The sequence below is a fragment of the Anolis sagrei genome, chromosome 1, assembly GCF_037176765.1.
Source record: "Anolis sagrei isolate rAnoSag1 chromosome 1, rAnoSag1.mat, whole genome shotgun sequence".
Classification (NCBI taxonomy): domain Eukaryota; kingdom Metazoa; phylum Chordata; class Lepidosauria; order Squamata; family Dactyloidae; genus Anolis; species Anolis sagrei.
This window is the reverse complement of record NC_090021.1, coordinates 153,923,534-153,949,869: the sequence shown is the minus strand read 5'-3', so window position 1 is coordinate 153,949,869 and position 26,336 is coordinate 153,923,534. Positions and strand designations below refer to the sequence as shown.

The window sequence follows — 26,336 nt, the reverse complement described above, 5'->3', positions numbered from 1 at the left end:
CTTCTAGCTCACATCTCCTGTTTCAGACAGCCCTAGGATCAGGATTACTGCCACACTTTCAGCTAAACAGTAGTAGTTTGTATTGCCGAAGGCTTTCATGGCCAGAATCACTAGGTCGTTGTAGGATTTTTCGGGCTATATGGCCATGTTCTAGAGGCATTCTCTCCTGATCACCTTTCATCTAATCACCTCTCAACAAGGGGACATATAAGTTTGTGCAGCCTTATAAACTCACTGTCAAAAGCTGGTCTTCACTACAATGAGAAGAATAGGAAACGTTTTTTAGTCAGGTAAATAAACCCAAGATCATACAGTGACAAAATAACCTTTATTTAAAAAGTAGTATTTCAGAGAAATGTTAAATCCTTAGAAGACAGTTTTGAAAGAGATTGTACACAAAGGCACTGAAATTATGCACTACATGAAGCAGAATCATGAAACAGCTTCCTAAGATGTACAGAGATACTCGCAGGAACACTTCAGCAAGCGAGAGTCCAAAAGTGGCAGGTTAAATCCCAGAACTTCAATCAGTGGCTGATTTCAGATGAGAAACTCCCTCCTGGACACACAGAAGACTGCACTCTGCGACCATGAGATACAGAGCCAATCTTAAGAAATGAGGCTATAAAGTGGAGTCCACGACATGCGAGTGTGGAATAAAGCAAACCACAGACCACCTACTACAATGCAGCCTGAGCCCTGCCACATGCACAATGGAGGACCTTCTTACAGCGACACAAAAGGCACTTAAAGTGGCCAGCTTCTGGTCAAAGGAGATTTAGCATAATGTCAAGTTTTTAACTTTGTGGTTTTTTATACATTATAATTGTATTCTCAACTTGCTCCTGACATGATAAATAAATGAAGCAGAAAAAATGAATCTAACTCAACTGTTAGAGAAGGTTTGTCACAAAACCACTAATCACTCCAAAATCAGGAAAAGGTATCTTCTTGGTGCTTTCCAACACTCGTGCTGGTAACTGGAAATTGTTAAACTTGGAAGTCAATCTTGAAGCCACTCCAGTAGATCAGAGTTTTGAAGGTGAAGTTCCCAAATAGTTCAACTCTTTTTTAGGCCACAGTGCTGTAAGACTCCTTAGAGATGTAGTTCTTTTGTTCAGATAAAGGTGGTCTACAAATGTCCACATCAACCAGGGTGTTCTCTGAAACAAAACAGCAATAAAGTCTGCATTCCTTTGTCATCTTCCTCACATTATGCAACCAAAAGCTATATACAGGAGACTTCCTGGCAAATTTCAACCCACACAGAACATGCTCAGTTTTCAGCGAAGCTTTTCGATGAAGCTCAGGATTCACTGGAAGATCTCTGGATATCTTAAAACGTGTTTGCAATAGCTTCCAACTTGATACAGTTTAACAAGAAGCACAAAATCACCTTACTCCCAGATTAGACTGCTAAAATGAAGAATTCCAATGTGGAGGGAAGTATGTGGACTAGAGTGGGGTTTGCACACTTAAATCTTTGATCCAAGTTTTATACACATAAACACAGTCTTCCTCAATGCTACTAGGCCTATGTCTCTTATAGTGTACATCTAACTTCAGCTGGTGAACATTGAGATTCCAGTGAAACACACACAAAGATATCCCAGAAACCTGAAATCTGCCCTTCAGTCTGTGCTAAGTCCACATGTGAGAATGTTCACAATACTTACAAATATCAAATTTATATCCTACTATCTATCTTTTATTTATTTATTTAGGGCTTTTATATCCCGTCCTATCTCAACCTCCGAATAGGGACTCAGGACGGCTAACAAATCGGCACCTCATGGCGCCCACATCAGAAAAAACATAAATACACAATTTAACAGTAGTATAATAATAGTACAAAACAGTACAAAACAATATAAAACAGTATAAATATAATCAAGCAATCAGCGGTTACCGGTTGAATCAACACTATTACCCGCCTGTGGAGGCTCTTCCTGCTATTTTCTTCCTTCTTTATCCATGCCCTGCTGTCCCCTCCTTTCATGTGTACTTACACAACAGAATAAATAAAATAGTGTTTCCACTTGACTATCCATTCAATTGCAGGCACAGCACTTTGTTGTTTCAACTGGCGCTCTGTGCCCAGACACTTACATTTACTCATAAAGAGACCTAAGTTTATCTTGCGTTATTTCTAGCTTATGTTGCATAGACTACAAAGTCTACTCTGTGCACAAAAAGAGGCAAAGAAAGAATATATTATATTATTATTATTATTATTATTATTATTATTATTATTATTATACAAGTGACAGTCCTGTGGAGGGGTCCTTCTGCTGCAGTATACATCAAAACTTTTATGTATAATGGACGACCGTCCTGTATATACCAATATCTGTGCCAAAAAAATCCCTACATTACAACTAACCCTATAACAGGGTTGTTGTAGTGTTTTTCAGGCTATACGGCCATGTTCTAGAGGCATTCTCTCCTGACATTTTGCCTGCATCTATGTCAAGCATCCTCAGAGGTTGTGACGTCTATAACAGTTATAACCCTATAACAGTTTGCAAACACAGAACTGCTTACCTATTATTCTTCCACCCAATTTTTTCTTCTGAAATGTTTTAAATTTCTCACCCAATGAGCCAAAATGGAAGCTACAGCTGTCATCTGGAAGAAAGTTCCTAAAAACCCTAAAACAGGTAAGCTGAAGAAGTATCTGTCCAACTACCTCTGCCTTTTCTCCAATTCAGTTGATTAAGTGGACCTGAAGCGGACACTTCATTAATGGATGAGACTTTGGTAGAACACAATATGGTTTTTTGCTTACCTACTTGGATGACTATGACTGGGCCCCTATTGGTTGTGTATCACAATTCTCCATCACGCCAGCACCAAGGGTATCCACAACAGAGAGAACAGACTCATACAGGCGTTCAGCATGGCTTTCAAGCTCATCAGTTTGTTTTCCAATCAAACGCAGAGTGTCCTGTAGAACTAGCCAGCAAGCACAAATGTCAAAAAGACTGTTTACAACAGCCAAGGAAAACAGCAAGATTACTGTATATATTCGAGTATAAGCCTAGTTTTTCAGCCCCTTTTTTAGGCTAAAAATGTTCTCCTATGCTTATACTCAAGTCAACGTTATTTATTATTTTACTCTGTTATTAGTATTATTTTTTACATTTATTATTTTTATTTATTATTATTACCTTTACATTATTTTACTGTACTATTATTTTATTACGTTTATTATTTTACTCTATGTATTATTATATTTATTATTTTACTCTATTACTGTTATTAAATTTCCATTATTTACTCTATTATTATTATTATTACATTTATGATTTTACTCTATTATTATTAGAAGGATACGTAAGCACATTGACATTGAAGAAGATTAATGGTTTCATCAGAGTTGGATAGTCTTATCTTAAATTGCAGTTTTACGTAAATACACAAAAATGTTTAACCTACTGATGATTTTCAGTAGAAGCTGCATTTTTCACCCCCGGCTTATACTCGAGTCAATACATTTTCCAAGTTTCTTGTCGTAAAATTAGGTGCCTCGGCTTATATTTGGGTCGGCTTATACTCGTATATATACGGTATATCAAAACTATTCTAGACAAGTAGACTTCTAAAGCAGTGGTTCTCAACCTGTTTTGGCCTTCAACTACCAGAAATCCTAACAGCTGGTAAACTGGCTGGGATTTCTGGGAGTTGGAGGCCAAAACACAAGGGAACCCACAGGTTGAGACCCACTGGTCTAAAGGCTGTAACTAGGCTGCAAAGGCAGAGAGCACAGAAATACAAGAATAGCAGTGTTTGTCTCTTGAGACAACAAATGGACAAGGTAGCTTTCCCTAAGAGAGACAGCATGATGTAGTGGCTTGAGTGTTGGATTACCACTGCCAAATGGTTTGAATCTCTGTTCAGCCTTGGATGACCTTTGGCAAGTCACAGCCGCAAGAGGGAGGCAAAAGCGAACTCCTTCTAAACAAAGCTAGCTAAGAAACCCCCCCAAAAAGTTCACCTTAAGGTCAATCTAACTCAGAAATGGCATGAAGGCACACAACACCACCACACCTTTCCTTCAAGTACATGGAGGCACAGGTTACACTACTGTTTTGGCCAAGAATGGAAACTGTACTGTATAAGAAAACAGCCAGCTTTGGTAAAGGGATGGAAATGACAAAACAATCTGCTCAAAAATAGTATTCAAAGCCCCGTCAGAAGAGAACATGGCTCAGATTTCTGCTAGATGATTTTGTTTTCGTGTCAGGAGTGACTTGAGAAAATGTAAGTCGCTTCTGGTGTGAGAGAATTGGCTGTCTGCAAGGACGTTGCCCAGGAGACGTTTGGATGTTTTACCATCCTTGTGGGAGGCTTCTCTTATGTCCCCGCGTGGGGAGCTGGAGCTGACAGAGGGTGCTCATCTGTACTCTTCCCGGATTTGAACCTCTGTGTTCGGTTTTTAGTCCTGCTGGCACAAAAGTTTAATCCATTGCTCCACCGAGGGCTCCTACACAAAGATTAACCTTTGGCAAGTAATCTATCTCCTTTGCTAAACCTGTAGAAATGTCAGTATCAGCTAGAACAGCAGGGTTGTTTTAATAACAGTTAAGACAAAGCCCTTTAGACATTAGACTGCTATGATGAGATAAAGAACAGAAACTGATTTGCACTAGTTAAAATCCTTAGGTGAAGCATCTAATGCCTAACAACTGGAATGCACTGCGTAGAGCAGTGGGTCCCCAGATGTTTTGGCCTACAACTCCCAGAAATCCCAGCCAATTTACCAGCTGTTAGGATTTCTGGGAGTTGAAGGCCAAAACGTCTGGGGACCCACAGGTTGAGAACCACTGGCACAGAGGATGGTACTGGGATTAGAGCAGTGGTTCTCAACCTTTCTAATGCCACAACCCCTAAATACAGTTTAGGGTTGTAGTGACCCCAACCATAAAATTATTATTGTTGCTAATTCATAACTATAATTTTGCTACTGTCTCTTTTAAATGGACTTTCAACTTATGATGATGTTTTAGCAAATAATAACAGTAAGTCAAGCTTATGGCAGGTTCTCCCATCCTTTCTGCCCCATATAATAATACTAAAACTACTACTAATAATAGTAGTCTTCTGGATTTACTGGAAGGGGTTGGTGGGCATTGACCATGAGTTGTAGTCCACTTACATCTAGAGAGACCTGTGGACTCAAACAATGAGGGATCTGGACCAAATTTGATATAAGTACTTGATACCCCGAAATTTGAATACTGTTGGGGTCAGGAGGCGCTTGGAGGTAGAGGGAAGAGAGCCATGCTGCTGCTGCTCTCTTCCCCATGGTGAAGAGGGTCAGCGAGGAAGAGGAAGTCTGAATGGAGGGAGGGGGCGGCCAGGCACAGAGGCCCCATGGAAGGAAGGAAGGAAGGAAGGAAGGAAGGAAGGAAGGAAGGAAGGAAGGAAGGAAGGAAGGGAGAGAGGGAGGGAGTGAGTGAGTGAGGAAGGTGAAGGGAGTGAAGAGAAGGAAGAGGCAGGCAAATCCGGGGGGGGGGGGGGGGGGCTCCACGGATAAGCCTTTCATGTGCTGAGGGGCCGAGAGGAGGAGGAAGCAGAAGATGAATTGGAGGAATCGCTGTTTTTGTGTGACTCTTTTGACCTGGGGCTCCAGATAAGCCAGTCAGCCATTGGGGGGGGGGGGGGGGCAAGGAGGGGACAGCGACCCCTCAGAAATGGCTGAACGACCCCCATGGGGGTCGCAACCCCCAGGCTAAGAAACGCTGGATTAGAGCAAGGTTGCGGTACACAAGGCCTGCAGAAGTGATCTGGCCTTTGCCTATTTTTGAGGGCTCTGCCTGCCCCTCCACCGCAGTGGCAGGTGATCTCCCACAAGTCCGATTCTGCTTAAAAACAAGTTGCACATGCTTCACACCAAATTTTAAAGAAATATATTTGGGGGGAGGGTGATCAAGGCATTACCTTCAGAGCAAGAGTAAGATGCAGCTACATGTAGATTGGAGAGGTGAGAATAGGCCTCCCTCAGTGGTTGCCCCCACTCACAATAATTTTCTTAAAGACAAAACAGAGGAAGGGGGAGAAGAAGAAAAGCTTCAGCTCTTGGGAATTATTAGCTAACTGCTACAGGTCTACATATTATTTCAAGAACACAGTACACCAATCCCAGGAGCCTGAAGTTTCCCTGCTGTAGTACACTATAGGGGACAAACACCTTATTTGTACTATTCTGCACTGCTCCATTCAACACAGATAAACGTTTGAATCCATCCCAAGTTAGATTTTGAAAAGAGTAAGTTTTCAGAAAACAACCAATCTTGGCTGCCCTTTTTCAAAGCCAAAAATGAAAACTAGGCACGTTTCTTCCAAAGTAAAACATTTTCAAGTCTTTCTGAATTTAAAATTTTGTGTCTGAGGGGCAATCCTACTTTCTCACCTTAGAGTAAGTTCTTCTGAAGTCAACAGTCTGAATTCTAAGTAGACTTACACAAAACAGAACTGTAAACTAACACACAATTAAAGCAGTTGCCTTGGGTTGGAACACGATTCATATTTGTAAAGCTCCACCAAGTAGAAACCCCAATGTTTCTAGTAATAGTGCACAGGTCCTTAAGTGCATTAGCTCTTTCAGCATCATAGTTTGCCTCCAGTTGTCCCACACCCTTATCTCTCCTTACCTGGTGAGCTTGATGCCATGCATTGGAGAAGCCTTTCCCCATCCTGCAAGACACCTTCTGTCAGTGCTTGGTGTTCTGCTAAATCCTTTTTGAACTCCTGCAAAATAATAATAATAATAATAATAATAATAAATAAATAAATAAATGGTGCTTTTGATGTCCAATATATACACTATTCAAAATGTGGAGAGAATATACAAACGCCATCCAGATCTTTATGGACTACAAGGTCCACTAGTCCTAGCCAGGAGAATCAATGGGGAAGCATCATAAGGACATGTGGAGGTCAGAGGTCCTGAGTTATGTGTGTGTATATGCATATATAAGACTCTAATAGCATAGGGAAAGGTTAACACCCTTGTAGTGTTTGTTTTGCTGTCTGTGTCCCTGTTCAGAAGATTTCACCTCACTTTCTGCCCCTGTGATAATTGGATTTTGAAAAATGTGGCTTGCTGTGGAAACAAGGATTGGTGAGAAAACTTCAATGAAGACACCTCTTCCTTGTGGTAACAACTCTTCCAGGAGTGAATTTCCCTTCCGAGGGGTAAATTTCTCTCACTTCCTGTTGTCCCACACCTGTTCTTAACTATGAATCATTTGGAAATCGGATGATTGTAACTCGGGGACTGCCTGTACATAATTTTTTTTTTAGTTTTTTCTTTCGTTATTGTTCCTTAATATATTTTCATCACATTATTTACACTTATTTCAGTTAGGTGTGGATATTCATAAACCTTTTGTATAAACATTTGTTTTTGTTGGGTTGTTGTAAGTTTTTTGAGCAGTATGGCCATTTTCCAGAAGCATTCTCTCCTGCATCTATGGCAGGTATCCTCAAAGGTTGTGAGATTTGTTTTGTTGTGTATTCGTTCAGTCGCTTCCAACTCTTCGTGACCTCATGGACCAGTCCACGCCAGAGTTCCCTGTCGATCGTCACCACCTCCAGCTCCTTCAGAGTCAAGCCAGTCCCTTCAAGGATCCCATCCATCCATCTTGCCCTTGGTCAGCCCCTCTTCCTTTTTCCTTCCACGTTCCCCAGCATAATTGTCTTCTCTAAGCTTTCCTGTCTCCTTATGATGTGGTCAAAGTACTTCATCTTGGCCTCTACTATTCTTCCCTCCAGTGAGCAGTTGGGCTTTATTTCCTGAAGTATGGACTGGTTGGATCTTCTGGCGGTCCAAGGCACTCTCGGGATTTTCCTCCAGCACGACAGTTCAAAAGCATCTATCTTCCTTTGCTCAGCCTTCCCTGTGGTCCAGCTCTTGCATTCATAGGTTACTACAGGGAATACCGTTGCTTTGACCATGCAGACCTTCAATGCCAGTGTGATGTCTATACTCTTCACTATTTTATCAAGAGTCAAACATCTGTAGATACTATTAAATAGTATTTACTATTATTAGTATTTACACTTATTTTCTTTTATTTTAAACAGTTCTTGTTCCTTTCCATTAATTCTCTTGTTTCCTAATATTCTCATTAGTATCATGTCTAAATTTACTTGTATAGGTATTTTAAATATTATTTCCATCGTTTTTGTTATCATTTCCCAGAATGTGGTTACTTTTGAACATTCCCATTACATGTGTTTGAGAGAGTACCATCCCTTATTCTTTCCACAGTGCCAGCACATTGGGCTTACTCCTTTTATCATATAGGATAATTGGGCTGGAGTCCTATACCATTTTAGTATAGGTAAAGGTTTTCCCCTGACATTTAGTCCACTCGTGTCCAACTCTGAGAGAAGGTGCTCATCTCAATTTCTAAGCCAAATAGCAGGAGTTATCCGTAGACACCTCCAAGGTCACATGGCCAGCATGACTGCATGGAGAGCCATTACCTTACCACCAGAGTAGTACCTATTGATCTACTCACATTTGCATGTTTTCGAACTGCTAGGTTGGCAGAAACTGGGGCTAACAGTGGGAGCTCATGCCACTCCCCAGATTCGAACCTGCGACCTTTCGATCAGCAAGCTCAGCAGCGCAGAAGTTTAACCCACTGCGCCACCGGGGGCTCCATATGTTATTATACATTTCCTTTCTAATTCCTTGTATTTCTCCATTTTGATTTCCTTCATCCTCTTCATTATATCTTGTATTAGTTGATTCATAAGTGGCCCTTCTATTTGCCATTTATTTTGTATTGTTCTTATCATATAGTCATTGTCCTTCACCATCAATTTGTTTATTGCTCCAGTTAAGCCTTTTTTTATTTTTCCAGCTGAAGTCCAAAAAGGAACAGCTTTGAAAGCTGCTATCTGTGTAGATGACCAGTGACAGAAACACAGAGCTGATAGGTTAGGGACATCCCATGAAGAATGGGGGCTTTTTCTATACATCCTAGTTCTCCTTCGTGCCTTTGAGCAAACAGGCCTCTTTCCTCCAAAATAATGGAGATTGAAAGGGCTGGATTTGACCCAAGCAGCCTCAAAGCAGACCACAACTAATGCCATTCCCCCAATAGCTGTGAAGACCTAGAATCATATAGTTGGAAGAGACCACATGGGTTATGTAGTCCAAACCGCTCTCATGCAGGAAAAACCCAACTGAAGTACCCCTGACAGATGGCAATCCAGCCTGTTTAAAAGCTTCCAAGGAAGGAGCTTCCACCACACTCCAAGGTAGAGAGTTCCACTACTGAACAGCTGTTACAATCTGGAAGTTCATCCTAATGTTCAGGTGGAATCTCCTAATCAAGAGTCAATCTATATAAATAAAAATGTAATGTTTGTGGGATTAACATAACTCAAAAACCATTGAATGAATTGACACCAAATTTGGACAGCATACACCTAACAACCCAAGGAGTGATCATCACTCCAAAAACTGATTTTGTCATTTGGGAGTTGTAGCTATTGGGATTTATAGTTCACCTACAATCAAAGAGCATTCTGAACTCCACCAATGATGGAATTGAACCAAACGTGGCACACAGGACTCCCATAACCAACAGAAAATACTGGAAGCGTTTGGTGGGCATTGACCTTGAGTTTGGGAGTTGTAGTTCACCTACATCCAGAGAGCACTGTGGACTCAAACAATGATGGATCAGGACCAAACTTGGCACAAATATTCCATATGCCCAAATATGAACACAGATGGAGCTTGGGGGGGAGGGATAAACCCTGACATTTGGGAGTTATAGTTGCTGGGATTTATAGTTCACCTACAATCAAATAGCATTCTGAACCCCACCAACGACAGAATTGGGGCAAATTTCCCACACAGAACTCCCCTGACCAACAGAAAATACTTAAGGCCATCCTGTCCAACTCCTTTCACTAGAAAGAAAACGTAATCAAAGCCCTCCTGACAAAGAGCCATCCAGACATAGATATATATGATTCTCACACACACACACAGATATAGTATCATAGATTTGAAAGGGACCCCTAAAGAAGGACAATTATATGTTACATATCTTAAAGTAGGCAATCCAGAAAATCTCCACTTCAACACTGACAAAGAAACAATAAAAAATACTGTTTATCTACAAGCACAAAGAAATAATCTTTCAGCACCAATGCATTGAAAATGGGAGGAGGGAGGAGATAATTACCAGGTAGTTCTGGAGTGCTGCCTTAACACTTTTAACATCTGGCTTGGGAGGAATCCAATTGTCTGTAACATCTGCTACTTTGTGCAGCCAACAAATGAGCTCTTCTAGCTGGCCACAGAACATCTACTTGGGTGAATCAAAAGAAAGTTCTCCATTAGAGCCCGAAGAAATTGTAACATTATTTTATTATCACATTTTTATCCTCCTGTTAAAGCAAGTAAGTGCAGCTGACAAAGTCATAAAAACATTTATATATTTATTGTTAGTAAAAATTGTATAATTATACACAATACAAAAAGCCAACTTGAAATGATATTTCAGACTTTTTGTAAAACAGAAAGAAGAACTTTAAACGATTTGATATAACTCCCAAGATTGCCCGTAATTATCTAGCCATAAAGCGAGATATAGTAAAACGTTAGAATGTTTGCAAGAAGCTGGAGAATGGTAACAAATTGTAAAAGTATGTTTTTAACAGCCCTTCACTCATTCTGTGGCCAAATAACCATTGCACAAGGTAAACACTGCATTATACCTCACAGTGATAGTTTACTTCCTACACCAATATTACTGCTGCCTTCTGTGTTATTTTTTCACTTCATGGAAATACAGGAACACTAAATTTCCCCCAAATAAATGGTACACAGAAAATATTTTCTGCTAGGTATTACCTGCCAACATGCAACTTGAAGGCACATACACAGAAATATCACCTCAGATCACATTGTATAAAAGGTTCAAATAATTAATCCAAGTGCTAATCGAACTGACGCCCATATACCCGCATAGAACCCCACTCATAACACTATGTAACAAAACTTGAACATTTTTCTATTCCTGGTTTGAAAGTGTGATTTCCTATTTAGTTATTTTATTATTATTATTATTATTATTATTATTATTATTATTTGTATGGCCCTTACTTTGAAAGTAGTTGTTATACTCCAGAAACTTCATTTTGTGGCTGCCACAAACCATATTGAATTAGTTGAGACTCATTGAGATATTCATTGAAAAACTTTAGCAAAAAGTGCGGAGGGATGTCCCGCAAAAACACAGTTTTTGCAATTTAATAAACTTTTCCCATGTTTTTATGATAGAGCCAATTAGGAAATGACACCTATAAATTCAGGAACAAAAATTGTATTACATAGGGTGGATCTAGACAGCCCCTTTATTGTGGAAACTTCCGCAATAAAAAGGGGGCCGTCCAGACAACATTTTGGACAATCCCGAATTAATTTGACACAAACCAGGAAAACCCTGGTTTGTAGTGAATTAATTAGATAATGTGTTTATTCCACACCTTCTTAGAACACGCGAGATAAACCCACTACTTCTGATGTCTGGACTACATTCCAGACACTATTCCCACAGTTTTCTGGACTAAATTAGTCCAGAAAACTGTGGGGATCCCACCCCAAACCCCTAAAACCCTTTTAAAGGCAAAACAAACTTACTTGGCCTCCATTACACTGTTGCCGGAGCTCTCCCGGCGCGTAGAAATGATGCACCAGAAGAGGGGAGGGAGGGAAGGAGAAAAATCGCTCCCTCCCCTCGCATCACTTCTACGCATTGGGAGAGCTCTGGCAACACTGTAATGGAGGCCGGGTAAGTTTATTTTACTATTAAAAGGGATTTGGGCTCTTTGGGGGAGGGGGACTGCAGATGTTCTGCCGGGCCAGTCCTGGAAAAACATCTGGACACCCACCTCAGAAAGCACATGTTTTTCTGGGGTGGGTGTAGATAGGCCCCCAGGAACATCCGCATTTTTTAAACACAGATGGTCCTGGGATAACAGCCTGTCTGGAAAGGCCCGTAGCGTAATCCAAGAAGGAAATGTTTCCATCCCAAAAATAAAGACTCCCAGCTGTCACTGTCCCAATCAAAGTAAGTTTTCCAAGCTCTGGGAGGAATGTATGCTGCCTCACGGAGAAGATGGGATATAGATATAATTAATAAAAGTAGACAGAAGTATCTGCTAAGGATATATAGCAGTGGTTCTCAACCTGTGGCTTTCAACTCCCAGAAATCCTAACAGCTGGTAAACTGGCTGGGATTTCTGGGAGTTGTAGGCCAAAACACCTGGGGACCTACAGATTGAGAACCACTGATATATAGCCTTTGTTGAACGGGTATGCCAAGGAAAGGGGACTAGGGATCACTTATATTCTCCATATATTTTAACATGGGTTCATTCCAAAAAAGCCCTTCAAAAGCTACCATTCTCCTTTTCCCATGAGCAAATCCTATGGAGCACAATAGGACTTATTTCCAAATCAATATGCACCCTTTCCTTGAGGGCTGACAGCTGAAGCACCATATGAAACATCAGACACAAACAAGAAGTCATTTAGATTTGCATTGGGATTTATTTACCTTGATGTGGTCTGTAAGAGAGCTTCCATTCTTTACCTCCTTGCCCTGATTACTTCCACTATTTTGGAACTCTAGTCTTCCTATTTCAATGGGATCACTGCTTGCAGCCTTTCTTGGCACATTTTCAGGTTGATGGCTCAGAAAGTCTTCTTCACCATGTTTGTGAAGGCTACCAGGAGAATCACAATAAAATTCACATTGGCTGTCATTACTGCCACCATCGGCCTGAACCTCCGATAGAAGTTGCTTTCCATTTCCACTGATGCCTGGGAAACCATCATGCGCAGAGTCATATTCAGGTCTCCTTATAGTCAGTGACAGATCAGTCAACTGCAGAGCCAAGGTCTCTAACTCCTTGAGTCTGGGGGGTAAGGAGAGATATTCATCATCACCGGAGCACTCTTTTCTTAAGGGCAGCACCCTTGTCGAGCGTATGAAGCTGCTATGAATGGTAGTCATCCTGTTGAGATTGTCATCTCCCCTTGCGTTCCACACATTTTCATCTCGGTTGGCTGAACTGGATGGAGCATGTTCATAGCACGATGGAGACAAACCATCCACATTCTCATAAGAAATGCTCCTTTCTGCATCTCCAAAGGACACTTTCCCAATGGGTGAAATATTGTAATGAGAAACTGGATCTGAACCTTCAAGTTTTTTCAAAAACGGGGTAAAAAGTCTCTGTGTACTCTGAGTCCCCAGAACCGGAGGTTTCTGGTCATGCATGCTCACAGATTTCAGGGTGCTTTCAGGGGAAATGGAGAAGCTGTCAAGATCAACTCCAGAATCATGGACAGCGGAGTCTTGGATGTTCTGTGCAAGCTTGTATTTTGGCCGTAAAGGGTAGGTATAATCGAGCAAGTCCTCGTATTCTTTGTTGGGGTTCCAGTGAGGGGATTGACGGTCCGGTGATGGTGGTAAGGAATCTGGTATTGCACATGCCCAGTAATCAGCCTGGAAAGAGGACATCTTTCTTACTTGGCCCATCAATGAGCAAGTAACCATAGGTGATTGCCTGCATGTGCTCAGCCTGGGGCTTCCTTCATGATCAGACAGAGGGTGCAGATTTGAAGAAGTGGGCATCTCGGGCAACAAAAGAGCCCCTGCTGCTGAAAACCTTTTTGATCTTATCATTTTCTCCAGTCCAAAATCAGATACTTCTGGCGGTTGTGAGGAAATGTTGGTTCCTGATAGCAAGGGTGTGGCATCATTAAAATTTGGGTTTTCTTTACCTAGCAAATGTTTTGGAGTGGATGAATTAGTGGTAAACCACATCTGGTTCCCATCAAAGCTGTGAAAGGCTCTGGTGGCAGAGTTGTAGCGAGCAGAAGCCACAGATCTGGGTGGGAGAATTCCTGGCAAATCCAGCAAACTAGCCTCTGAGTGCTTGACTGTAGTCATCTGTGAAAGCCATTTAGAAAAGGAGAAACAGATTAAAAGACCAGCTTTTGTTTATTTTCAAGACAATGTATTAAATTCAGAATAGCTGAATTGTTCTCACAGGTTATTTACACTAATCCTGTTCCATTTGCTTGTGTTACAGGACATACTTTACTTCAATTTAAGTATGTAAGGTTATAGATTATTCTGTAGATTTAGACTACTGCAACATTCTCTACGTGGGGCTGCCTTTGAAGACTTCTTGGAAGCTTCAATTAGTCCAACGGTCGGCAGCCAGGCTGCTCACCGAAGCGGCATACAGGGAGAGTACTACTCCTTTGTTACGCCAGCTCCACTGGCTGCCAATCAGCTTCCGAGCACAATTCAAAGTGCTGGTTCTAACCTTTAAAGCCCTAAAGGGTTCTGGCCCAGATTACCTGTCCGAACATATCTCCTATTACGAACCATCACGAAGCTTAAGATCATCAGAGGAGGCCCTGCTTTCAGTCCCACCACTCCCACAAACGCGGTTGGTGGGGATGAGGGACAGGGCCTTCTCGGCAGTGGCCCCGCGTCTGTGGAATTCCCTCCCTAAAGACATCTGGATGGCTACCTCCCTCCTGTCCTTTAGAAGACAACTGAAGACTTGGCTGTGGGACCCAATGTTCATCTAAAAGATAGCGACAATTGGAAGCAAAGTGAGGACATACGCGACATTGGATTTACCCGACTTGGTCTTGGTTTTAACTGGCATCTTAATCTATTGTTAAATGATCTGTATAATGTGTATTAATTTTTTTAACTGGTTAAATTGTAACCTTTGTTGTTTATATGTTGACAGCATCACATGATGCTTATGTGAGGCCACCCTGAGTCCTCCTTTGGGGGGAGAAGGGCGGGGTGGAAATACATGTAATAAATAATATATAAACAACAGTGCAGTAGCTCTCAAAGTGTGCTTTGCAGAGCCCTTGGGGCTCTCTGAAGCACATTGAGGTGCTCTGCAGTTTCCTCCTTCTCCTCTAAGCGTTCCCTTCTCTTTCCTGCTCCTCACCCTCACGACTCCTCCCTTGCCGACAAAATATGTTTTTTCCTCACCTTCCTCACTACCCAGATCCTTTCCACCTCACCTTGCTTGCTTCCAAAACCCTACTTCCCTCCCACCGCTCAGGATTGTGTTTTTCCTGCATGGCAATAGAAGGTTGGACTGGATGGCCCCTGGAATCTTAAGTTTATATTAGTCAAAAAGTTTGCCCATGCCTGCTATATATACATTATATATAATATAATGTAAATATATAATATAATATAATATATAAACATTTCTTGGGACTCCACAAGAAACTTTTGCTTCAAAAAAGGCTCCGCAGCTGAAAAAGTTTGAGAAGCTTGGCTCTAGTGTATGGCTCATGCATGTTAAATACGTCAATAACACTACTGGACCACCTCAGACCACATTTACTCAAATTATGTGAAAACCATCTATAATTTTCTCCCCAACTTTGTGAATGTTATTTTTTTACAAAGGTAATGCTGTTGTTGTGTGCCATCAAGCCATTTCTGAACTTACAGTGACCCTAAGGAATATCGCTGCTCCTAGCACTGTAGCAAATAATTGGTAACCGTTTCACATATTTCACTTGTAAAACCTGTTAGATGGCATGAAAGATATGTTAAGATGTTCTGACTGTTTTCCAAAAAGCCAGAAAGTACGTGACTAGTTTGCTCTGCAGCTCTGCATTCTCCACCCTCCATCTTTCTCACTTAAGTGCCAGTGAATCCTGTTAAGCAATCCGAGTTCTTAATCTCTAGATCCACCTACCGTAGCACTTCAGTGTTGTCCTCAGAAAAACATCAAAATAAGATTTTTCTACTTCCAAAGCCATCTGCAAAGCAGATTTCTTTTCACTTAGTGGACCAAATGTGGAATCTGAAATAAAAACAACCAAAAACACAGTCAGTTTGAGCATTCTTTGCATTCTAAAACTGAGGCTGTTATCATATATACTCTGGGAATAAACATGTATAGGAGGAACTTATATATCTAGGATCCCATGGAGGTTCATTTTGAACTGCAACCATATGATTTTGATAGGTAGCAAGTACAAATTATTTTTAAAAATAAAAGTAATTTAAATTCTGAATTGGAACAAAAGCAGTTTCAAACAGCCAAACATGAGGATCCAGGTTAAAATACTATTAAAATGATTTTAAAATATATATTTTTTTAAAAAAGGTTTTTTTTAAAGTTTTTAAAAGTTTTTTTAATATGTTTGTACATCATTTGGAATTGAACAATGATCACTAATAGACTGCAGGATGCAGGAAATGAGACTTTAAAAAAAAAGCCAGACTCATCAAGAAGGTATTTGAATTCTGACATTGTACATTATGAAATGACACAAGGTCTTTATCATTGTAGACTTTCTATTGTTCAAGTTGGTCTTTGTTAGAAACTTACCAAGTCACATTTTCTGAATCACTATGCAAATTCACATGATTCACAGAATTTAATGAAACACTTCTGCAAACAAAAATGTATACAAAATGTACTTATTGGAAGAGAATTTGAATAAAAGTGTATACTTTAGTGCAAGGTAGATAAATGACAACACATAAGGAAAATCTGTTGGCAAAAATCACTCAGATTAGGAGGTAAAGGTAAAGGTTTACACTTGGCATTAGGTCTAGTCATGTCCACCTCTGGGGGGTGGTGCTCACCTCCATTTCTAATCCGAAGAGCCAGCGTTGTCCGCCCACACCTCCAACATCATGTGGCCAGCATGACTGCATGCCTTCCTGCAGAAGCAGTACCTACTGATCTACTCACATTTGCATGTTTTCAAACTGCTAGGTTGGCAGAAGCTGGGGCTAGCAATGGGAGCTCACATCATCCCACAGATTTGAACTGCCGACCTTCTGGTCAGCTAGTTCTGCAGCTTAGCGGTTTAACCCACTGCGCCACCGTGACCAACTCATATTAAGAAAGAGCATATAAAACATACATAAAATGTATATACAGAATACATTCAAACTTTAACTCAAAATTTATGAACCACAGTCAGTACTTAATAGTTTAGTTTTATGTCTTAGTATGATATATTGATTTCAGTGCAGTTTAGTGTTTAGTTTTAATTGCAGCCTATTGTATATTTCTCGTCTCTCCTATGTCTGAATATTTAGTACTTTGCCAAGGAACTTTACTGATTGAACTGCCGGCATGTCTTCAGAGGTGCCTTTTATTGCCCCCCCCCCAAAGCGGTACCTATTTATCTACTCACATTGCTGTTTTCGAACTGCTAAGTAAGCAGGAAGCTAGGGAAGATGGTGGGAGCGGACACCCCCCCCCCCCCCCGGTGCCTTGAACTGCCAATCTCTTTGGTTAGCAATATTTTCTGTAGCTGGCGGTTCATCCCAGTATGCTGACTGTGGCCCCAAAAACCCACACCAACACAATCGTACCCAAAATATGATTGTGCCCAAAACACCAACTACTTCATAAGAAACTACTGCATGGACAATCAGAAGTAAAGGTTACACTGCATTGAAGAGCAAGTAACTCTGGTCCCATCTACACTACCATATAAAATTGAGATTATCTGCTATGAACTGGATTATATGGCAGTGTAGACTCATATAACAGGTAATGTGGATTATCTGATTTGATAATCTGGGTTATATGGCAGTGAGAAGGGGCCACAGAGATAGGCAAATCCAGATCCTGGTCACAGCTACCTGATCACAAAATCTGTACGAACAACTCAAGCCTAACTTGTATAACTAAATAGTGTTGGAGAAAGGCTTCATGAGGTCACAACCTCTGAGGATGCTTGCCACAGATGTAGGTGAAACGTCAGGAGAGAATGCCTCTAGAACACCTAGAAAACCTACAACAACCCAGTGATTCCAGCCATGAAAGCCTTCAACAATTCATGAGGTCATTGAGCTAATATCCAACCCTCACACTCAAGGTGTCCCTCAGATTTTCTTTCCATTTCCTCCCAGTTAGGGCTGGAACATCTGCAAATATCCTTTCCTTCCTCCCTTCTGCAGTTCCCTATTGTATTCTCCCAAGACAGGAAAGCCTTTCTTCCAAACAATTACTCCCACCAAAGCTCCCAAAAAAAGGAAAGGGGATACAGGCGAGACAAGAGGGAAGTCCAAAGTGAAGCACCACCTTTTCAAAACTCATGGGATCAATACACACATGCATAATTAATTGTGAGTTGTTTCCTGACATCAGTGAGAATTCCCATCCCCTAAATAGAGGAAATTTCAACTGGCAATCACAGTACATCTCTGCTGCTATGTTGCATCATAGTTTACTGAAAAATAAAATGAGATATTTCTGTTCCAATAGGTTATATAATATGAAGCCCCCAGTGGAGCAGTGGGTTAAACCACTGAGCTGCTGAACTTGTTGACCAAAAGGTCGCAGGTTCGAATCTGGGAAGCAGCATGAGCTCCCATTGTCAGGCCCTGCTTATGCCAACATAGCAGTTCGAAAACATGCAAGTGTGAGTAGATCACTAGATACTGCTCCAGTGGGAAGGCAACGGCACTCCATGCAGTCATGCCGGCCCCATAACCTTGGAGGAGTCTATGGACAATGCTGGCTCTTCGGCTTAGAAATTGAGATGAGCACCAATCTCCAGAGTTGGACACAACTAGACTTAATGTCAGGGGGAAATCTTCACCTTTACTTAGGTTATATAATCTGGAACAAAAAGGATGGTGGAAACAATGGCAGAAATCAACAGATCTGTTGGGATCTTCCCTGTATAGTTTTTGCTTGTTTACAAATATATAATTTTTAAAAAACTCAAATAAAGTGAGTTGTTTACAAATGTTGAAGAGTCAGTGTCACCGAATGCTTACGTTGTATAACTATGTCTGCATGGATGCTGCAAGGGAAGGTGGTTTTGAGATACCACAATGTTCTACCCTGGTGCTTATATATGATTTTGCTAAGCAACAGGCAAGCACAGTAGTTATGTAAGCGCACTGCACTCCCAGTCTCACAAAGCATAGAAGAAAATTAAATGCTTCATAAATTTTATAGTGCTTGCACAATAAGCACATTCTCCAGTCCCCAAAGATTGAAAGGGCCACCAGGGCTCAGTAAACAGCAATCCCTGCTAATTGCTGATAATGCAAAAAAGTAAATATACAATAGATTCTCAGTTAACCAGAAGTCAAGCAATCAGAACTCGCAAGCAGCCAACAAAAATTGAATAAATAATACTTTCGATTTTAAAACAGTGTTACATTATATTAAGTGTCCTTTGTTTGTCAGAATTTGCATTTAATTTCAATATTAATATCAATATTAATATTTCAATATTATTATTAATAATATTTCAATAATATTATTTAAAAATAGTATTTCAATATTAATATCAATACAGAATTTATGGTATGGTATAGTATTATTACTATTTTTAATAATAATTCTCAAGCACCCAGAAACTACAATTTTCTGGCATCTACCTATCCCCTATGGGTGCCGGTTAACTGAAGGCCCTTCCACACAGCAAGATAACCCACAATATCAAGACAGATAATCCACAATATCTGTTTTGAACTGGGTCATCTAAGTCTACACTGCCATATAATCCAATTCAAAGTGGATTTTATACAGCAGTGTGGAAGGGGCCTGAGTCTACTGTATAAACAGTCACATCACACAATTCACATTGAAGGAACCTGAAAACTGGTCCAGGCTGCACACAGTCTCTTTCCAGATGGTTATCTTATGGCACAACAACTGGGTGGGTATCTGTCTCCATCAATGCAGGAGACTCAAGATATTTCCTTTTGCTGGGAGGAAAGAGGCCCTAATGTTATCAATACTTCCCAATATTTGACTAATGGGTTTCCTGTTCACTATTCATGCAACAAGAAAGAACAAAGATGTCGGAGTAAGTTCATATATAACAAGTCTGCTGACTAGTACCCAGGATATCACTGATGGTAAGTGATGTACTACTTTAGCCCTATTACAAGGGGCTCTTGTAGCACATTACACCTCTTCTACACCGCCATAAAATCCAGGAGATGAAAGCAGATAATGCACATTATCTGCTTTGAACTGGATTATATGAGTCTATACTGCCTTATAATCCAGTTCAAAACAGACAATCTGGATTTTATATGGTAGTGTAGAAAGGGGCCTTAGAGCTGAGTTTCTTAAAACTTTTCCGGTTGGGATCCCTTTTCATTGGAGAAATTTTGACATGACCCCGGGTATATAAAAAAGGTATAAAAATCAAACATTTACTGAAACAGGCTGATTTTCTTTTTTTAAGATAGGGAAGTATCTTTCGCAGAGTCTACTATAAACACTGCTCAACAGATTCACGTAAGTGGCTAAAACAACCACTGGATTATGTTCAGAAAATCTTTACTGTTGCTACATTTTTAAGGACTCCAACACTGAGCTAAGGGGACCCCATTTGGGGTCAGGACCTACAGTTTAAGAAGCAATATCTTATGACTAGGGCCTCTTCTACACTACCCTATATCCCATGATCTGATCATGGATTATCTGATTTAAACTGGATTATATGAGTCTCCACTGCCACATAATCTGGGCTAAGAAGATAATCTGGGATCAGATACTAGGATATATTGGCAATGTGGAAGGGACCTACAGCCCCTTCCTCACTGCCATATAATCCAGATAATCAAAGCAGATAATCCATACTATCTGCTTTGAACTGAATTATGAATCTACACTGCTTTATAATCCAGTTCAAAGCAAATAAACACGGAGTTGGTAGCATATTTTCCTCCACATCTGGGGATGTGGCATCAATCCCTCACTCCCCTGATATCAAAGCCACAGTCGCTACTACTGCTTTCTTAAGGGGAGCAGCTGGGACCCTAAATGGAGAATCATAGCATCCCTTCTGCAAAATGTTTGGGTCCACAAATGTTTGGGATTTTAGAACTTCTATATTTGCATAGAGGACCCATGTCTAAACATGAAATTCATAGCCTGAAGGTAATCTTATGCGTATTTTTAATAGTTTTGCACATGAAACAATGTTTTCATACGCTGAATCCAGAAAGCAAAAGTGTCCCTTATCTCAGCCACCTGACAGGGACAGTTTCTGATTTTAGGATTCCAGATAAAGAATGTTCAACCTGAATTTCTGTAGTTCAACTTCACCTTTATTCAGAACCTGGCCTATTCATGTAAACATGTTGCATGACCAAAATGGCATCCACGATATAGAACAACGTGGCACAATAAGTCAAAACGTTACTGCATCTCAACATTTTAAAAAACCTGTCCAATTTGTTTTTTGTCAACATGGCATAATGTCATCATACACTCAGCACCAACTGCTATCTCTATGGCAGACCTGAGACATTTATGGCCCCATCTACACTGTCCATTTAATGCAGTTTCAAACCAGTATGGAAGAAAATGGTTTTTCAGATGATCACAGAAGAAATCATGGAAACAGTTTGAGGCCCGGATGGTGATGGTGCAAAGCAACTGAGCAGCAAAGTGCATGAAGGGCTTTCTTTTGTGTACTTTTGTAGGAGTTTGTTGTCTGGCCACTGCAGCTTTGAACTGCATTAAATGGTCAGTGTAGATGGGGCCTGCTTTTCCCTTCAAGTTGTCCAATTCTGAAAGACCAAAGAAGGAGCCTCAGCCTGATGCACAGAGAGGAACCCCACAGTTTGGGAGTAATCCACACTCCTTTGTCTGCCTTTCAGGATGGCTGTTGGGGGAGGCATGGGGACCGGGGGGGGGGGGGGTAGACAGAGAAAAGCTTGTGCTGGGGATCTGAAGACAATCCAGCTTTTGTTTTGTCAGCTCCAGTAAGTGAATGCCACAAATCCCACAGATGGTACCCCAGACACACAGGCTGTGTTCCACAATGTTCACTGCAAGGAGATGCCCGATCTGGAAATGCAAAAGTGGTCTTCCTTGCAAGTGTTTGGAAAGCTATATCACTCACTGACAGACCCCAGGGGCCGTCGGGTCCAACTCCCTTCACCCATGCAATCAAAGCACTCCTGACAGATGGCCATCCAGACTCTGTATTGTTGAAGGCTTTCATGGCCAGCATCACTGGGTTACTGTGAGTTTTTTGGGCTATATGGCTATGTTCAGTAGTATTCTCTTCGGTGTTTCGCATGAATCTGTGGCTGGCATTCTCAGAGCCCCCGGTGGCGCAGTGGGTTAAACCCTTGTGCCAGCAGGACTGTCGGTACAGGTCGCAGGTTCGAATCCAGGGAGAGGCGGATGAGCTCCTTCTATTGACTCCAGCTCTTCATGCGGGGACATGAGAGAAGCCTCCCACAAGGATGATAAAAACATCAAGTCATCCAGGTGTCCCCTGGCAATGTCCTTGCAGACGGCCAATTCTCTTACACCTGAAGCGACTTGCAGTTTCTCAAGTCACTCCTGACACGACAAAAAAAAAAAATCTCACGAGGTTTGTGCAGAGGTCTCTTGGAAATGAGGCAAGTGGAGGGAATACTTATCTGTGGACTGTCCAGGGTGGGAGAAAGAACTTTTGTCTGTTTGAAGCAAGTGTGGATGTTGCAATTGACCACCTTGATTAGCAATGGCCTTGCAGCTTCAAAGCTTGGCTGTTTCGTGCATGGAGGAATCCTTTTGTTGAGATGTTAGCTGGTCCTAATTGTTTCTTGTCTGGAATTCCCTGCCTTCTGAGTCTTGTTCTTTATTTACTGTCCTGATTTTAGAGTTTTTTTTAATACTGGTGGCCAGATTTTGTTCATTTTCATGGTTTCCTCCTTTCTGTTGAAATTGTCCACATGCTTGTGGATTTCAATGGCTTCTCTGTGTAGTCTGACATGGTGGTTGTGAGAGTGGTCCAGCATTTCTGTGTTCTCAAATAATATGCTGTGTCCAGGTTGGTTCATCAGGTGCTCTGCTATGGCTGACTTCTCTGGTTGACGTAGTCTGCAGTGCCTTTCATGTTCCTTGATTCGTGTTTGGGCAATGCTGCGTTTGGTGGTCCCTATGTAGACTTGTCCACAGCTGCATGGTATACAGTAGATTCCTACAGTGGTGAGAGGATCCCTCTTGTCCTTTGCTGAACATAGCATTTGTTGGATTTTCTTGGTGGGTCTATGGATTGTTTGTAAGTTGCACTTCTTTATCAGCTTCCCTATGCGGTCAGTGGTTTCTTTTCCTCTAGGTAGATCTTTGGCCACTTCCACACAGCTGAATAAAATCCCACATTATCTTCTTTTAAATGGTGCTGTGTATTATTATTTCATTGATAACTGTATATTATTATCATTATGTTAGGTTTCTGTATGTGAGGCATTAAATTTTGCCATAATTATGTTGGAAACCGCTTTGAGTCCACCACTGGGGTGAGAAAAGTGGTACACAAATGAAGTAAATAAATAAACAAACTGGGTTATATGGCAGTGTGGACTCAGAAAACCCAGTTCAAAACAAATAGTGTGGGTTATCTGCCTTGACATTCTGGATTATTATGGCTATGTGGAAGGGCCCTTTGTCTTGTCTTTAGTGGCTTGTTCTTCAGTTCACCTTGGAGGAGGTGGGTTCGCAGATCCTGTTTCAATAGTCTGTCAGGGCTTTAAATGCGCTTCTTTTTTGACCCGGGTGATGGTTGGAGTTCTCTATCAACAGACCTCTGAACAAACCCCCGAGGATGCCCGCCATAGATGCAGGTGAAATGTCAGGAGAGAATGCTACTAGAACATGGCCATACAGCTCAGAAAACTTGCAGCAACCCAACCAGACTTAAACACCTCCAGAGAAGAAGCCTCCACCACAATACAAGGCAGTGTGTTTCACTGTCAAACAGCTCTTACAGTCAAGAAGTTCTCCCTAATGTTCTCCATAACTTTTCCCTGCCATTTAAATTTATTTATTTATTTATTTATTTACTGTGTTTGTAAATAAATACAAATACATAAATACAGTTGACTCAGGGCGGTTTACAATGGCAATAATTCGATGCCCCCAAACACCACAAAACATTTAAAAACATTGACACATAATATAAAACCATAACAATATTAAAACATATATCATTTGCATCTCTTAATAAAAAACATTGTCCCATCTCGTTGTCCAGTCGTTCCAATTCCTATATCTTTTATCTTGCATTTTCAAACAAAGCTCAAACAACCTTGACTCTCTTCCGAAATGTTAAGAGGGAGGGGGCCAATCTAATGTCCCCAGGAAGGGTGCTCCATAGCCGAGGGGCCACCACTGAGAAGGCCCTGTCTCTCATCCCCACCAAACGTGTTTGTGACGCAGGCGGGATCGAGAGCACGGCCTCCCCAGATGATCTTAAAGTCCTAACAGGTTCATAAGGGAAGATGGGTTCAGACAGGTAAGTTGGGCCAGAACCGTTTAAATCCATTGCTCCATCTGCCCTAGGGCGCCTCCACACAGCCCTATAACCCAGGATATCAAGGCAGAAAATCCCACAATATTTGTTTTTAACTGGGTGTTCTATCCCACTTCAGAGCAAAAAATGTGGGATTTTAGTCAGCTATGTAGAAAAGGGCCTAGTCTCCAGGGCAGCAACCCCTCTCCCCCAAAAAGACAAGATTGCTCCTTCCCTCAAGGTTACACCCTCTCAACTATTTCATAGCATTGTGGAGTTGGATGGGATCCCAAGGCAGGAAGGACACCATCAAAGCACTCCCAACAGATGGCCTTCAAGGTGGAAAGCCTCCAGAGAAGGGACCTTCCCTTAAATAGGGGATGTGTCTCTCCTTAAGGCAGTGTTTCTCAACCTTTCTAATACTGCGACCCCTTAATACAGTTTCTCATGTTGTGGTGTCCCCCAACCATGATGTTATTTTCATTGCTACTTCATAACTGTAATTATGCTATTGTTATGAATTGTAATGTAAATATCTGATATGCAGGGTTTTTTGTTTTCATTCACTAGATCAAAATTGGCACAAATACTCCAAAAGCCCAAATTTGAATACTGGTGGGGTTAGGGCAGGGGTCCTCAAACTTTTTAAACAGAGGACCAGGTCACAGTCCCTGAAACTGTTGGAGGGCCAGATTATAATTTGAAAAAAATATATGAATGAATTCCTATGCACACTGTAGATATCTTATTTGTAGTGCAAAAAACACTTTAAAACAATACAATTAATAATGAAGAACAATTTTAACAAATATAAACTTATTAGTATTTCAGTGGGAAGTGTGGGCCTGCTTTTGGCAGATGAGATAGGATTGTTGTTGTTGTGTGCTTTCAAGTTGTTTCAGATTTAGGTTGACCCTGAGCGAGGGCCGGGTAAATGGCCTTGGTGGGCCATATCTGGCCCCCGGGCCTTAGTTTGAGGACCCTTGATCCATACTATCTGCTTTGAACTGAATTGTGAGTGCACACTGCCTTATAATCCAGTGCAAAGCAGATAATCTGGATTTTATATAGTAGTGTAGAAGGAGCCCAACTGAGAGCATGGAGTTCGTAGCATACTTTCTGCCTCATCTGGGGACATGGCATCAATCCCGCACTCCCGATATCCGGCCCTCGAGCCTTAGTTTGAGGACCCCTGGGTTAGGGGGATTGATTTTGTCATTTGAGAGTTCCAGTTGCTGGGATTTATAGTTCATCTTCAATCAAAGAGCATTCTGAACTCCACCAACGATGGAATTGAACTAAACTTGGCACACAGAACTCCCATTCCTAACAGAAAATACTGGAAGGGTTTGATGGGTATTGACTTTGACTCTTGGGAGTTGTAGTTCACCTCCATCCAGAGAGCACTGTGGACTCAAACAATGATGGATCTGGACCAAACTTGGCATGGATACTCATTATGACCACATGTGAACACTGGTGGAGTTTGGGGGAAATAGACCTGATATTTGGGAGTTGTAGTTGCTGGGATTTATAGTTCACCTACAATCAAAAAACATTCCGAACCCTACCAACGATAGAATGGGGCCAAACTTGCCACATAGAACCCTCACGACCAATAGAAAAGACTGTTTTCTGATGGTCTTTGGTGACCCCTCTGGCACCCCCTCACGACCCCCCCACAGGGGTCCCAACCCTCAGGTTGAACAACGCTGCCTTAGGGGCAAGCCCACGCGAAGGCATGCAGTCTCCTGGACACACTTTGCACAAAACGGCCCGCTTCCTCCCAGCCACCCTCCTTACGTGCAGTTACCATGGTGCCACCGTTCTCCCTGGTGGAAAGTCTGTCAGGAGGCAAAGCAAAGGCCTGCCCCACAAAGTGGAGAAGCGCCTCCTGAGCTGTCCGTCTCTGGGCCGAAGATGGAGCAGCCGCCTGAGAACCCCGCCTCGCCGCTCGCGCCACGGCTCGCGCTCTCCCCGGGCCACAATGCGCGCGCCCGCC

General features: G+C 41.6%; 1 protein-coding gene across 2 annotated transcripts; it reads right to left on the bottom strand.

Annotated features, from left to right (window-relative positions):
* Nucleotides 1–309: 309 nt before the first annotated feature.
* On the bottom strand, nt 310–26,336 carry CEP68 (centrosomal protein 68). 2 transcript variants are annotated; one of them, XM_060784393.2, is made up of 8 exons: nt 26,138–26,336; nt 15,799–15,906; nt 12,597–13,997; nt 10,218–10,340; nt 6,657–6,753; nt 5,944–6,033; nt 2,789–2,955; nt 310–1,163 (listed from the first exon to the last, which is right to left on the bottom strand). In XM_060784393.2, exons 3-7 carry the CDS (start codon nt 13,995–13,997, stop codon nt 2,801–2,803), a joined length of 1,866 nt encoding a protein of 621 aa, XP_060640376.2. In that variant the 5' UTR covers nt 15,799–15,906; nt 26,138–26,336; the 3' UTR covers nt 310–1,163; nt 2,789–2,800. The 2 variants fall into 2 exon arrangements, with proteins under 2 accessions (XP_060640376.2, XP_067325697.1); XM_067469596.1 differs by having other exon boundaries at nt 26,148–26,336.

What these genes read in the sequence shown, in the direction of transcription:
- CEP68 (XM_060784393.2), bottom strand. Translation starts at nt 13,997, where the DNA reads ATGACTACAGTCAAGCACTCAGAGGCTAGTTTGCTGGATTTGCCAGGA. An exon ending in CATGGCATCAAGCTCACCAG is followed by an intron (nt 6,034 to 6,656) that starts GTAAGGAGAGAT and finishes TTTGTCTTTAAG; the next exon opens with AAAATTATTGTGAGTGGGGG. An exon ending in ATCTTACTCTTGCTCTGAAG is followed by an intron (nt 2,956 to 5,943) that starts GTAATGCCTTGA and finishes CTTGCTGGCTAG; the next exon opens with TTCTACAGGACACTCTGCGT.